At 40.3% G+C, this 13,667-nt stretch overlaps 1 protein-coding gene across 2 annotated transcripts in view; it reads right to left on the reverse strand.

The window, feature by feature from the left end:
* Nucleotides 1-305: 305 nt before the first annotated feature.
* The window catches only part of cep350 (centrosomal protein 350), a 30,757-nt gene continuing 17,395 nt past the window's right edge, over nucleotides 306-13,667 (reverse strand). Inside the window, exons 27-38 of one of the 2 annotated variants that reach the window (XM_029499584.1) lie at nucleotides 11,928-12,050; nucleotides 10,080-10,330; nucleotides 9,696-9,901; nucleotides 9,287-9,431; nucleotides 8,527-8,687; nucleotides 8,308-8,435; nucleotides 8,160-8,209; nucleotides 6,203-8,028; nucleotides 5,228-5,791; nucleotides 4,512-4,658; nucleotides 4,199-4,321; nucleotides 306-3,803 (exon numbers count right to left, since the gene is read on the reverse strand). In XM_029499584.1, coding sequence (XP_029355444.1) covers nucleotides 3,636-3,803; nucleotides 4,199-4,321; nucleotides 4,512-4,658; nucleotides 5,228-5,791; nucleotides 6,203-8,028; nucleotides 8,160-8,209; nucleotides 8,308-8,435; nucleotides 8,527-8,687; nucleotides 9,287-9,431; nucleotides 9,696-9,901; nucleotides 10,080-10,330; nucleotides 11,928-12,050 — 3,892 coding nt within the window. In that variant the 3' untranslated portion in view covers nucleotides 306-3,635. The remainder of the gene's footprint in view (nucleotides 3,804-4,198; nucleotides 4,322-4,511; nucleotides 4,659-5,227; nucleotides 5,792-6,202; nucleotides 8,029-8,159; nucleotides 8,210-8,307; nucleotides 8,436-8,526; nucleotides 8,688-9,286; nucleotides 9,432-9,695; nucleotides 9,902-10,079; nucleotides 10,331-11,927; nucleotides 12,051-13,667) is intronic. The other variant, XM_029499585.1, reaches the window with a different exon arrangement.

Here is a 13,667-nt window from a genome sequence, read left to right on the forward strand (position 1 = left end):
ACACATTTTTGGATGGAAATAAACTGTGGCCACCATCATAAAACAAGTTTACTAAAAGTTTCCAGATTATTTATTTTTCTGACTTTCGGGTACAGCCAGTATAGTATCCTTAATGTGAAATGACCCAGTGGACTGCAGTCACACAAATCACCCTGCTCTGTTGCAATTACGAGGAAATTATCTCTGATTTAGGCCACATGTCTGAACTTCAGTGCAACCTGCTGTCGTTACTGTGAAAATAAGTGCAACTTGTGTTAATTGCTTCGATGTAGCATTAAAAGCAGAGCACATCACTGGACAGCATGTTCCTTTAGAAACAATGAAAGCTTTATTTACAATTTCAAAGTTCATTTAGTTAACAAATATATACTATGTACATATTTGCAAAGTAAACAGTGTTTATTTTACAACAATCGTTCAGGTTACAGTAACAGCGGGTCAAGTTGGAAAGACAGCATATTTACACCCACAAAAGAATTGTACACATCCACAAGTGCACTAAGTGCACACTCGCAGAACATCATTATAAATATTTAACAACTTTTCAAGAGATGAAGGGAAATCTATCTGGGTTATTTGAATCTTTGTGCCTACTGTTTGATTAGGATAACAGGATCAGACTACACACTGAATTAAAAGGTGGACTTGCTTTGCCTTTGAGGGAAAGAAAAGCAGCTTACACCACCAACCTTACACCAAGCAGCTTCAGGCTTCTTGGAGATTTATTTATTCTACAGACTAACAGCAGAAGTCCAAGCCGTTTGGTCCATACATATAAAATGATGCATAAGACCAAGTACTGCATAGTTATAGAGGAGAACTTAACTTCCTCCCACATACAATCACGTCAAGAGAACAATCCTAGAGGGTTTACAATAAAGCCTTGCAGAACATGTTTCTAAGGTACTAATCAAGTCACCGTTACAGTTACATATCCCTACAGAGCAGACCGTCATACAGCATGGAGAAATTGGTATCAAATGTTTTTGGTCTTTTCCTACATTATATAATTTACAGCTCAAATATACACCTTAGTAACTGTTAAAACATTGACTGTAGAAAATCAAACATTAAGTACTGAGTTTAAGGTCACTTTTGCTCCAAACAGTCAGTCAGTGAGGATGAACAATATCACACATGCCACAATGACTTTTGTACACAGTTTGTTGGATCAAAGCAGCGCTGACAGACAGGGCCAAAATAAGCCCTTAGGAACAGTCCTACGTGCTGTGGCTCATCAGCTCAATGACTTCCTTGGTGCAGCTCGTTGGCTGGAGCCGTTATGTCTGTGGCGAGTGTCCACAAACTAGTTCCTGATACAGTTTTATCAATGCAATGACTCAGCTGTGTCTATATGCACAGATATGGGGAGACATGGAAAAGAAGCAGGTAACCTTTTGAGTGAATCAGAGATTCTGTTAGGAGTACAAACATTTCCTCAGAGACAAAGGAAAATGACAAGGTACTAAAAAGCCATAAACAAACCAAAATGGGGGAAAAAAAACAAAACACTGCGCTCTGGTAGAGAAAGACTGATAAGGCAGAAACTGAAGTATTGGTAAACCAGTGAGAAGGAAGAGCAGTCATTCAAGGATCATTTACAAAATGGTAGTTTACAGCAGTTGAAAAGAGACATTCAAAGAAAACAGGTCCAAAGGAGGCTGAGACATCGACAAAGTCTGTTACAGCAAACTCAAGGAGGCACTTAAACTGAACATCGAGAAAGACGAGCTCTGCTGCCTGGCTACATTCGGACGACTGTAAAGCCAAATGTTTCACAGCAGCAACCGAAGCTTCAAATTAATTATCCTTTTTTTTTTTTTAACGCAACTGCTAACCAACGTTCAGCTCCGGGATAACTGATGACATTAGAAAAGACAGCCAAAGGAGTCTTCTCAGGTCGTTGAAAATAAATGGACTGTTGAATAAGTGAGGCTCAAATCCAGCATTTCAGTACTGCCCTACAATGTGATCCTAAATATATCAAGCTAAGCCCCCTGCTAGTCTTTTGTGTCCCACTTGCATACTACACACATACTGTGTTTTGAATAGGTAGTGTGTTCACACAAGTTTTTTTGAGATCGACCCTGATTGCTATTTGAGTTCTGCAAAAAAAAAAAAAAGTCAGAGGTGCTGACTTCTTTAAAACAACGTACTACCCTTAGTAGCTGTAGCTTCTTATTTTTGAATCTGTTAAAAATGGAACATAGAGTATACTTCAAAATATTAACACATAGCACAAAAAGTGGGACAACGATTCTGTTTACCAAACAGACAAGAAAATCAAACAGTTTCAATTCATTGTTAACAGCTACAGCTTTTAAATATTAACAGTTAACCCAGGTTCTTTTTTCCTTGTTTCAATAGCTTTCTTAAAACTTCCTACATAATGTCATATAATGTATTGCCATATTCACATTCACATTTCTGTTTGTGCTTTTACAATATTCCATTAAATTTTCTTTACAGAATGTTAAAATTATCTTTTCTCTCTATGTTCATGTACAATTCTTAATGTTGCTTTCTCCTCTAATCTAATCAAACATTTTCACACAATAAATAATATAATTAAGGAGGCAAAATGTTTCATATAGCATGTCAAGTATTCAACAAGCGACAGATTTACGCCATTTGAGCTGTTCTCCAGCAGTCTGGGTCTGAAATTTAACTGGGATTATGAAGTTAAAGTGCCAACTCAGTTTTAAGATCACAGGTGTGTTGGATTATTTATTTATTTGTGTATTTTATACCATTATCCCCCAAATTAAAGGCAATGCAGCAGGACAATGATGCTAAGGGTGCAGCAAAACATACACGGGGCCACACAGTCAGATGTTGTTGACCGTTAAGTCACCTGAGTCCATCTAAGCATTTGTTAAACTCGCTGAAGACGAGACTGATTTTAAAAAGTCCCTGTAAACAGTTTAGTTTTTTAAGGCAAGTGTAAAGTCTCTTAAAATGGGGGACTTTGTAAAAAAGGCTACAATTCCTCCACATTCAAACTTTAAGTTGTCAGTTTAACTTCATTTACTGTTTGTTTTCAATGTGCAGGATTACAAAGTCAAAACACTAATCTGTCACTGTCAAATCAGACTCCACTGTGCATTCAGTTTTGCTATTATATTACAATTTTTGAATCCAAATATATATTTATAATCCAAAACAAAATATAATAACCTACCTTTGTTCCAGGTGAGTTTTATATTTCAGTCCCCAAGGGAACAATCAACGTAGCAGCATTCATGGACTTTTTAATGCAAACGGATGGCACAGTCCATCCTATCAAAACATCTGCTCGCTCTCCAACTGGCATTTACAAAAAGGACCAGTCCAGGAGGTGAGAATTGAGACCAGATGGGTAAGGTTTAAGGATTGTTTGATAGGCGTGTTCGTTTGTAGAACAAATTGTATAATCACTATGGTTGGCTGATGCAAATTCAGCAAAGAAAAGTCACAAAAATAAAGAGGAGTTGAGAGTTGAGAGGTAATGCTGGGATTGAAGGCATCTGAGGGTTGCTGTTGGCACATCAGCTGGTGGAAGACCAAGCGGCGGTAGGTTGGCTGGAGCTCACTGGGGTGAGGACAGACTGGGATTGAGCTAGAGGTTGTAGTTTAAAAACCAGACAGGAACGGTGTCAGGAGAGGGCGTCTCTCTTGGCCCTCTTGTCATAGATTAGAGTCATCACGTTTGCTGTGTCCTTCAGTAATGCTTCAAAGATGCTGTCAGCCAGCTGCATCTTGACGAACAGCTCGTCCTCGTCGTAGTTGACCCACTGGGCCTCCTCCTCATGGAGTTCCTGGACCTGAGAGACAAACAGGGTTCACCTCCGTAACTCAGCTAATAAAAATCAGTTGTTCACGCCCACTGAGTAAAATGGAAGAATGTCACTAAAATACACAAACAGCTACAGCTTCAGGGATGAAGCGAACCACTTTCATATCAACTGAATACAGCATTAGACCAAACAATCCTCAATTTACATGAATATGTTGTCACATGTTTACATTTAAAGAGAGAAGTATAGCTGTAATATATTTGAATTTAATTTGTTCAATGAAAATACAAGAAACACATGATCTTGAACATTAAAGACCTGAAAAACAACTACTGTATATTATGTGCTATGTCTTGGTGATGTAAATTTTAGTCCCTAATATCAAAGTGCAGTCCTTTGAAGCCAAACATTTCATGACATACCAGTATGTGATCGACTCTGTCCCGTTTCTTCTTGCCAAACTTGAGCATCTTCTGCCAGTCAGTCTTCTGGCTCTGATTGTTTGTCAGACCGTACAATTTCAGTACTTCTGCTGTAATATATTCCTGATCAACAACGTAAGAAAACATCATCAGTTGTCACATAAACGTCTGATAACCAGGACTAGTCACTTTTGTAAAGAAATCAATCTACCAATAAAACAATAAAAAGTAATTAAATAAAATACAGGATGATTAGGGTAAGAAGTTGGCTGTCTAGCCGGTTTTATCGTGTCCTTGTCCTGGAGTGCTGTACCTGGATTTTGGTGATGTCTCCTGGGGTCTTTACTCGGTGGAAGACAGACGTTTTGACTCGCCGTGCTTTGACCCACTGAGGCTGATCGGTGTTGGGGTCTTCAGCATAGATCTCCTGGAGCATCTCCCATGTCAGGTCATATACACCCTGGGGGACCACAAAGTGAAATAAGATACAATATGTTCTATTAAATAGAACTGAGCCTTCATTTTCCAGGTGAACATACTTTCCAAATGTCAGGAGTAACTACTGCTCAAAAGAATTTGCATTCTCTACATTCAAAACATCAATAACATGTATTTGACCAACGAAAACAAGATCTAAATTTGAAGTCCAGCCACAGGGATACGTCGAAGGTATAAACCAAAGGCAAATGAAGTATCCCTGTGGTGTTAAGAACATTAAGATGCTCATCTGAGGGGAATCTGCTGAATAATGGGAACTTGGCTGGCATTTGACCTCAGTGGATCCATTTAGATTAAGAGCTGTCTTCACCAGTATACTGTGAGTCCAGCTGCTTTCTGCTTAAAGCTTCTCTAGTTGGACAGTTGTGTCTTCACACAAAAGGTAAGCCAAGTGGGTTTTCCTGTTGTTCTATACTGTTTCGACTGCAGTTTAATAAATATAACATGTATCTTGAAGGCTTCAATGTGATTTTTCTGCATACATACATACATACAATGTTTTTTAACTGTATGTTAAGGTCTTTTTTTCACCTTTCTATAGCTGCGAATGGAGAGGGCCTCCTGCTCCTGGCTGTTGGCCTCTTTACACAGGTACTCCTCTGAAGGTTCGGGGTTTGGCAAGTGTGCAAGGGTCACTCGTCCCTCCTTCCCCAGGCCATATCTCTCCCAGATCTCCTGTGTAGCAGTGTGGACCATCTTCTCCACCTCTATGGCTGAGTGGGGCACGACCATGGCGGGTTGCTCAGGTAGTTTAGGAGGCAAGGGAAGTGGTAGCTCAGGCCTAGGTGGAGTCTTCACCTGCTGTTCTCCACCTGGTGATGAAGCCAGCCCCCCCATAGGAACTCCAGCTGACGAGCCAGACCTAGCCAGCCCTCCTCCTCCTCCTCCTCCTCCCCCCACCAGCCTCACCTCTTCCTCTTCCTCCCTTTGTTTCTGTTTAAGCCTCTGCTGCTCCCGACGGGAGCTGAGGCCATAGTCCTCATCAAACCAGTCCTGCTCGTCATTTAAGTCATCCAGCAGTTCGCGGCTCAGTTCCAGCTCTGCTAGTCGCTTGGCAAGCTCCTCTTGACCGCTGGGCCCCAGAACTGGACTCTCCTGGTCGAAAAGAGAGAGAATTTCATGGTTGATTCCAAGCTTACGCTGACACATTAAATAAATCTAACTGCACAATGCTTCATCATACCACTGTTTTACACATCTGATATAGTCTGGAAGTTTGTCTCTTACTGATGTTTTAAACACAAAAGGTTTTCAAGAAAGAGAGCACCAAATTCAATAAAGTCTGTCAACATAAAGTTGGACTTTGCCTGAACACAGACCAAAAACAAGGGGTCCTCTAGATCAATGAGGACTGTTGGTCACTAACATAATTATCAATGTTCCATAGGTCTATCAAACTTTTTTTTCTGGCAGACTTGTTCAATAAAATTCAAAATATTAAAGAAAGAAAGATATATTATCATCTTTCAACAGCAACACTGTACAATAAAAAAAAAATACACTTACTGGTCGGTTACACAGCTCGGGAGAAGATAGCTCCTCTTTTTCTACAGGAAGGAAGAAAGGTAGACCATCTTTTTGTTCGACTGAGGAGATCCATTGCTCTTCTTCTACATTTTCACCAAACAAGTCTCCATTCAACTGGTTGGCAGCTTCGATCTTCTGCTCTTTAGTCTTCTTAATTTTGGCAAACTGATTCACAGTGTCTGTCACAAACTTTTTGAAGATTTTGTCTGTAAATGTGTCCAGTAAATCGCCGTCTGTCTTTTCTTCCTTATCATCTCTGATATCTGTAATAAGATCCGCTGGAGCAAACTGGTGTTGTGAGTCCTGGTCTTGTCTCTCAACAAAGATTGGGCTTTCCTTCTGAGCCTGTTTCCTCTGGTCAATCTTTTCCATGTCAGAGATGAGCAGAGTGGTTGGTGCATCTTCAAATTCCAACATTATGTCCCCAATGTTTCCATTAGAAATTGGATAGCTGGATTCTTTCTCATGCTTTGAATTTAAATGGGATTGGGCCTTCAGTGAAGTGTGGTTCTTGGGAAGAGAATCATCTGTAACCTTTTTGTCTCCAGATCCAAAGTCCTTCTGAGATGTTGGCTCACTTTTACTCTCAAGGTTTCCTTGACTTTGATGGGTTTTGTCTTCATCTGTTTTGCCACCTTTATCTGGCAGATCATCAAAGAATGAGTCCTCATCCTCTGTGGTGTCAGCGCAGACATCAAACTTATCTGGGAGGTGTGTGATTTTGTCTGGGGGGGCAAAGATTCCATGGCGCTCATCACATTCAAAGTACACCACTCCATCGTAAGTGCCATTGTTGCTCCCTTCAGATTTGTCCAACTCCACGCCAGCCCAGAAGCCATTGGCAAAACTGGTAGGGCCCTTGAATCTCAGGGTGCCAGGCTGAACACTGCCAACAAGGACCCGATCTCCAATGTTAAAATTTAGCATTTCATCTTTAATGGGAGAGAGGGGTGTCTGGAAAGGAGAGATAAGAGGTGAGTGGAGAGAATTAATGCTCTTATCATCATGTTTGGAATCTTCTGTCCATTTTTGGAGATCAAGCAGTCTTCCAGACTGCTGACTGGGTTCACTTGTGCCAGAATGGTGACTTAGCTCCTCAGCTATTTCCTCCTCTACCTCCTCATCTTGACTGCCATATGATGAGGCTCTGCTCGGGGAGTCCTTTCCTGAACTCTTGACTTGACTCTGGAAGATTTGAGAGTCAGGCTTGGAATCGTGATGTTCCTCCCTGGGTGAAGAATCAACTGATGAATCAAAGTCATCGTGATAGCCATCTGCCATGGGAGAGGATTCTGCATCATTAATGGGGGCGTCCTTCTTAGAAGATACTGCAACTGAGGGATCACTGGATGAAGAACTGTAGCTTGGATGTGATGCAGCTTTTGTAGATTTCACCAGATCCTCTGCTTCAGATGGGGAATACCGATGTTCTTCACTCACTGAATGGGAAATATGTTTAGATGTAGAAAGGTTCTCTCTGGAGTCAGGTCTTTCTTCTGCTTCTAGTTTAAGGAGATGCTCAGAGTTTTGAGCCAACGTGGAGCTTCCTTCGACCTCCAGCTCTTCATGAATTTCACATCTCAGATTGGACACATTGTTCTCATTCCCTGACTCAGATAATTGTGGCTTAATTTCCTGTGAGGAAGGTCTTAAAAGGTCCACCTTGGACTCATGGTTCCTCAGTCCAGAGGTTGGACATTCTGGGCTGCCATGTACAGGGGTTGGCGTGACAGTTGGTAGCTCTTCATCAGATAACTCTTCAGGCAATGAAGTGGATCTACTTCGATCAACTTGAGAAAGGGCATCTAACATTAAATGAGAATCGCATTATCATGACTGTCAAAATGTAGTTATAAATAATGCATACATAATTTACAGTATTTATTTAGGAGGTTTTATATACAAGTAAATTGATAGGCTGGCATGTATCACTCACTGGGATCCGAAGAAGCATCAGTTTGTGTCTTCCCAACTTCAGAGACTTGGCTGGTTTCAGTCATAAGAAATGATTTTTAAAACGTCAGTAGGGATTATTTTAAAATTCATATTACAGTAAAAGACAGGACAGCAGATGACTTTGGTACCTGTGAGTAGTTAGTTTAATACTGCACTGATCTGCCACTGAATCCTTGATCTCGGACTTTGTATCAGATGCTGAGTCTGGCTCTTTGTTCAGTTCTGCCTTAGTTTTCTCAATGAAGTTGTTATAGGTCTGAAAATAAAATGGAAGAATAACTTAAACCAAACAAACAAACAAAAAAAAGTTAAACATACAAACACCCATAAGCATCAAACACATTTACCTCCAGCTGCTTCAACAGACTAGCTTCTTTGGCCTTCAGGCGCTCCTTGTGCCTCTTTTTCTGCTCTTTTTTCAGCTGGTAGGCCATAAACTTTCGTTTCCTGAGTTCTTCCTTCAGGGCATTGATACGAGACTCTATGTCGCTCTGGTCTGAAATGGGTTCTGAAGGCAAATTTCAATGATAAATTGAGATACTGTTAGAATGTGAACCTTGTGCCAGACCTCTGATTAGCAATTGGTAATCCAACAGTGCGCCCAATCAAACTCAGTTCCAACACAATTCTTTGAGGATTAGTGTAAATTTTCTTTACCAAGAACGTGCAGTTTTTTTTCTTTCTTTCTTTATTTCTTTTTTTTTTTTTTACATGTGTTGTAAAGCAATGAACAAACGGTATCATGAAGATTAAAGGTTCAAATGCTCGCCTAAAGCAATTAAAACATTACAGTACTAGGCCAACAGAACTGCTTTTGCTTGTGTGATAAGTTAATGCAAGGCAAAGTGTTCTCTCCTTCTATCACACAGCTAAGCAGGTTCGATATCAGTGAAGTGCTTGCATAATGTATTCCTGGCAGCATCACATTATGCCTGACTCCACAGTGCCAGCAATATAGCTGCATCATGTCCAGTTTCTTTTCTTCAAACCCCAACCAATCTTCTCTGAGAAAGATCAAGAACTATTATACACTCCAAAAATGTTATATGTCCACAGAGAGAAAGAGAGTGTGTGTGTGTGTGTGTGTTGAGCAGTTGTCTTACTCACCAGTCTGTGTAGCCATGGGGAGTTCAGTTGGCTGAGTGCAGGCCTGGTTGGTGCTACGGGAGGAGGAGCGAAGTTGCATCTTGGTTTTGTTGCTGCCATCTGAAGGAGAGGTAGCAGGGCTGTGGCTGCCTCTGAGAAGGGAAGACTAAACAGGAGGAGGAGGGGGAAGAGAACATTGCTTCCAGTTATGAAAAGTCAGACGACTGGATAGAGACGCTCCTGAATTAATATTTTACAAGTCCTGTAAAATAACTAATAGGATGTTACCCCATTGCATGCCCTTTGCACAATGTAAAGTTTAGGAACCACACAGAACTCGAACAGCATCTAAACTGATTATTATAGCTGAAGCTAACAGAAACCTGTTCACAATAACAAACTTTAAAATTTAAACTAAACTTATGCGTACTTGTCTGCTAGGAGATGGAGATGGTAAAGATGAAGCAAAGTCTTGGGTATAATTCACAGGACTGTTCTCAACCGAGGCCAGAGGTGTTTCAGGGACTGACACGGGTTCTGCTGAGGAGGGGCTTCCTGGCTGCTGGGACTCCAACCCCTCTGTGTGTATACTGGACTCAGGTGTCAGTGAGGAGCAGTCACCCTCACTGACATACTCTGAAAGTTGAACACAATAAAAATTCACGACTGTTGCTGACATCATTCCCAAAAGCAAAAGATGTGCCTTTTACATTTTAAAAAAGGTTAGGGATTTTCTGGGTTTTATTTATTTTTTCCCCCACTTTCGGATCTGCAACAGCTTATCATACACTTGAACGCGAAAGAAACTGGTTACCTTTTTCATGGTCAGTTCTGGGCTCTGAGCTTTGATGGTGACTTGAGTGAATGTCAGAGATCTCATTTTTAGTAGCCTCTGGCACATCACGCTCTTTGTCCTGAGGCATCTGCTGGTCCCAGACAGCCAGTGCTGCTTTCTCCATCCTTTGGACCTCTGCCTCTTCCTGGTCCAGCCGCTGTTTCCACTGCAGCAGCTCCTCTGCATGGCGACGCCTCTGCATTAGCTGCTGCTCTCGTTTGGTCAGGAACCTGGAGATTGTTATGGCAAAGGTGGAAGAGATAAAAAGAAAGGACAGATAAGAAATGCAGAAAATGAGGAGATTAAAAAGGGAGATTGTAGATAGAGGTGAAGAGAGGAGATGATGAAGAGAGAAGCAGGAAATAGACAGGGGGTGAGGGAGAAGATAAGGTGGCAGTGATGAAGGAGAGAAGAAAAGTAAACATTTAACGCAAGGAATGGTTTAAATTGCCTTGCAGAAGCAAGCAGACCCAAAATCACCTCAACATCTAGTTTTCACAGCAAACTCACCTCAAACATCTGTCCAACATTCAGAGACGCAAACACACACATACAGTCATGCCTAAAATTATCATCCACATACTGAAATTTACAAGCACCCATCAAATTTAATATTAATAATAATAATAAAAAACATGTCACTCAGAAGAAAAGTTTGGAAATTAAAGTGAAGATTCATGCAGTACACTGGAACCCAGAAGTTCAACATTGATTGGGTGCAGTCACACACAGACACACACACACACACACACACCTCAAAACACATACATAACACATAACTTCTACTTAAATTCTAAATTAAACTTAAACTGGGCCGTTTTTACACACATACTGTAAATATTTCTGCAGATGCCTATAGAAACAAAGCACAGTCAGGTAAAGCTGTTGTGTAATGGGGTCTCCCACAGCTATGGGTGCCATTACAGTGCAGTATTATTTAGCCTTAATTTAATTTAGAGGCCTTTCTTTTGGCCTAATGTATACTGATGACAGGCCAGATACTGAAGAGTCAGACTGGGGGCTCTTTTAGTGCATTCCCAAACTGTATTAAAGGCAATGGCCATCTGTACTTATTATCCCATCCTATGCAACAGTTACCTAATAAAGAGGGCTAGTTAAGATTTACTGGGCTCATTAAAGAGATAGACCACTCCATCTCTGGCCTGTTACTTCAAAGTTATAGTGTGGTTTCATCTGAAAATGTTTGATATCAATGACTGGTCTGGAGCAGACCAGGCAGAAGCCACAAGGGGAGAGGGAAGATGCATTGCAACAAGTTTAACATTTATTCCAAGGGGTAAGAATTGGACAGGAGAAGAATTGCAAATTTAACACCACAGGAATTAGTGAAATCCCAGTTCTGAGACTGAGATTCCAATCCGACAAAGAAGGCTCCTCTTAAATAAACAACCTTTGACCGTCTTCTTTGTTGTTTTAAACTAGTACACTCTAATGACAATTGGGGTAACATTGCATTATTTATATTAAACGTAAACCAAGTACTGAAAACTAATATAAAGAGTTATTTCAATTCAAAACAAAGACATCAAAGGGTTTGTTTATCTCAGTCAAGCAGCTTTCCTTGGGCATCTGTTAAACCTGCATTCAAGTTCATCCCACCACAGAATCCGTCCTGAAAGTTAGTCGTCTTAAAAAACTCACAGAAAACCCAAACTAACACATCCAATCACTTGTCAGTCACCATCCCACCCACACAGGGTCCCCGTGCCAGAGGATGAACACAAGCATGTTCCATGGAGTGGGAGGTGAGGCAGGGCAGAGGTAGGTGGAGGTGCTGGGGAAGAGGTAGAGATCACTTTACAGTACCTGACCAACTGGTTGTAGATAAAGAGCTGGAATTTAGGGTGGAGGTTGGGAAGACAGACACTGAGGGAGGCCCAGTGGTGGGCCGTGAACACAGAGAAGAAGTAGTGGACAGGAGAGCAGTGTCTAATACATACAAGCACACAACAGAAAATCAAATGTGTCACACACACACACAGACGTAATGTTGGTGGGGAAAATTAAGAACACAAGAGACACAGAGAGAAAAGACAAGTAGAGAGAAAGGGAGAGAGAAGAGCAATATGAGCAAATGTGGTTTAAATGCACCAAAGGTGTCAGACTGTGATTTCTATTAGTAGTGGTGACTTTGAAATATGCGAGAGAGTATTTAAAAATTGGTGAGTATCAAGTATAGGTGGTAGGGTATGATCAATGCTGTAAATGGTTACAGGGGGACCTAATGTGATATAACCACCAGTTATCCTGATGCTTGAAGAAATTATTTATAATTTTCAACTTCTGCTGATGTTTGTGAGTTTGATGGTGTATTTGGCTTAGATCAACACGGCAGCTATGACAAGGACAGAGGGAGGGGAACAGCAAGCAAACTAATTAATGCGATTAGTCACAAATAAACAGTATTATGTTTTTGTTAAAATTAAAAAAAAGAGAGGCTAATACAAATTGCGTTGCTTTTTGTGCTAACAAACAAATTTAAAGGCAAAAAAAAAAAAAAAACACCTAAAAACTGCTCATGGTATGGTATTAAAGTTTGCCCTGTGATTTATTAAATTTATAAATCCTAAATCCCAGAACAATTAACCTACTTGTTGGAGCGACCCGGTCACAGGAGGCTCTAAAATCACCTGACCCAAAGCTGTTAATGAGTCTGAAACCCCAGAGGACATACAGCAATTGGTCAAAGGAAGAGGTTGATGAAATAAATGCGGTGAAGGGCAGAAACTCCAATGGTATTATCTAGAAAATAATCAAGCAACTGTAAGTGAAGGTTTCAATATTAAGATTAGAGTGTTAGATTTATTTGGGACTTAAATTGTGCTTGACGTTATCGGTTTCCTCCCTTTAATTTAATAATGAATTAGACAAGTTTTAGTACAGATACTCATTCAAAGTACCATTATATGTTTAAAAGGTTACAGGGAATATTGTAATAGAGTGTGGATGCTAGTCTTGTCTATAGGGGGAAGAACATGGAGCATGCTTATCTTCACATCCACACATTCACAGCACTTTAAGACAGTAAGGAAAGATCCTGAGCACTAAAATGATTGTTAGTTTCCATTACGTCAGTTGCTTCTTAGTCTAAAGACATTTTTAGATTATGATAGAATTGATTTTTTTAAAAAGCCAATATAACAAGCAGCACAGTGCAGAACTTTTCAGCTAATGTGCAAATATTACTGATTTTCAAATATTAATTCAACCCTGTATATTCTATGGCTATAGGACAAGTGTGCACTGTATAGCAGTGTTATGCAGGAAAACTGTCAAGTCCAACAAAAAATAGTCAATCCTGTTTCTTAACATACTTTGTTAGTTTGGTCACTAGTTGTGATCAGAGGCTAAAAATGAAATGAATCAAAACAAAACAAAGTAAAATACTTGATCAGGTTATTCCTAGAGTGGGAAAAAAATAAATAAATAAAAATAACGCACATCACAAGGGGAATGTATGGCAGCAGGAGAAGCGGGACTTTTGTTATATTGCTGTCAAACCTGTCAATAACCCAAATGATACATGAAAAAGTAATTGAAAGTCTT

The sequence above is a fragment of the Echeneis naucrates genome, chromosome 4, assembly GCF_900963305.1.
Source record: "Echeneis naucrates chromosome 4, fEcheNa1.1, whole genome shotgun sequence".
NCBI lineage: Eukaryota > Metazoa > Chordata > Actinopteri > Carangiformes > Echeneidae > Echeneis > Echeneis naucrates.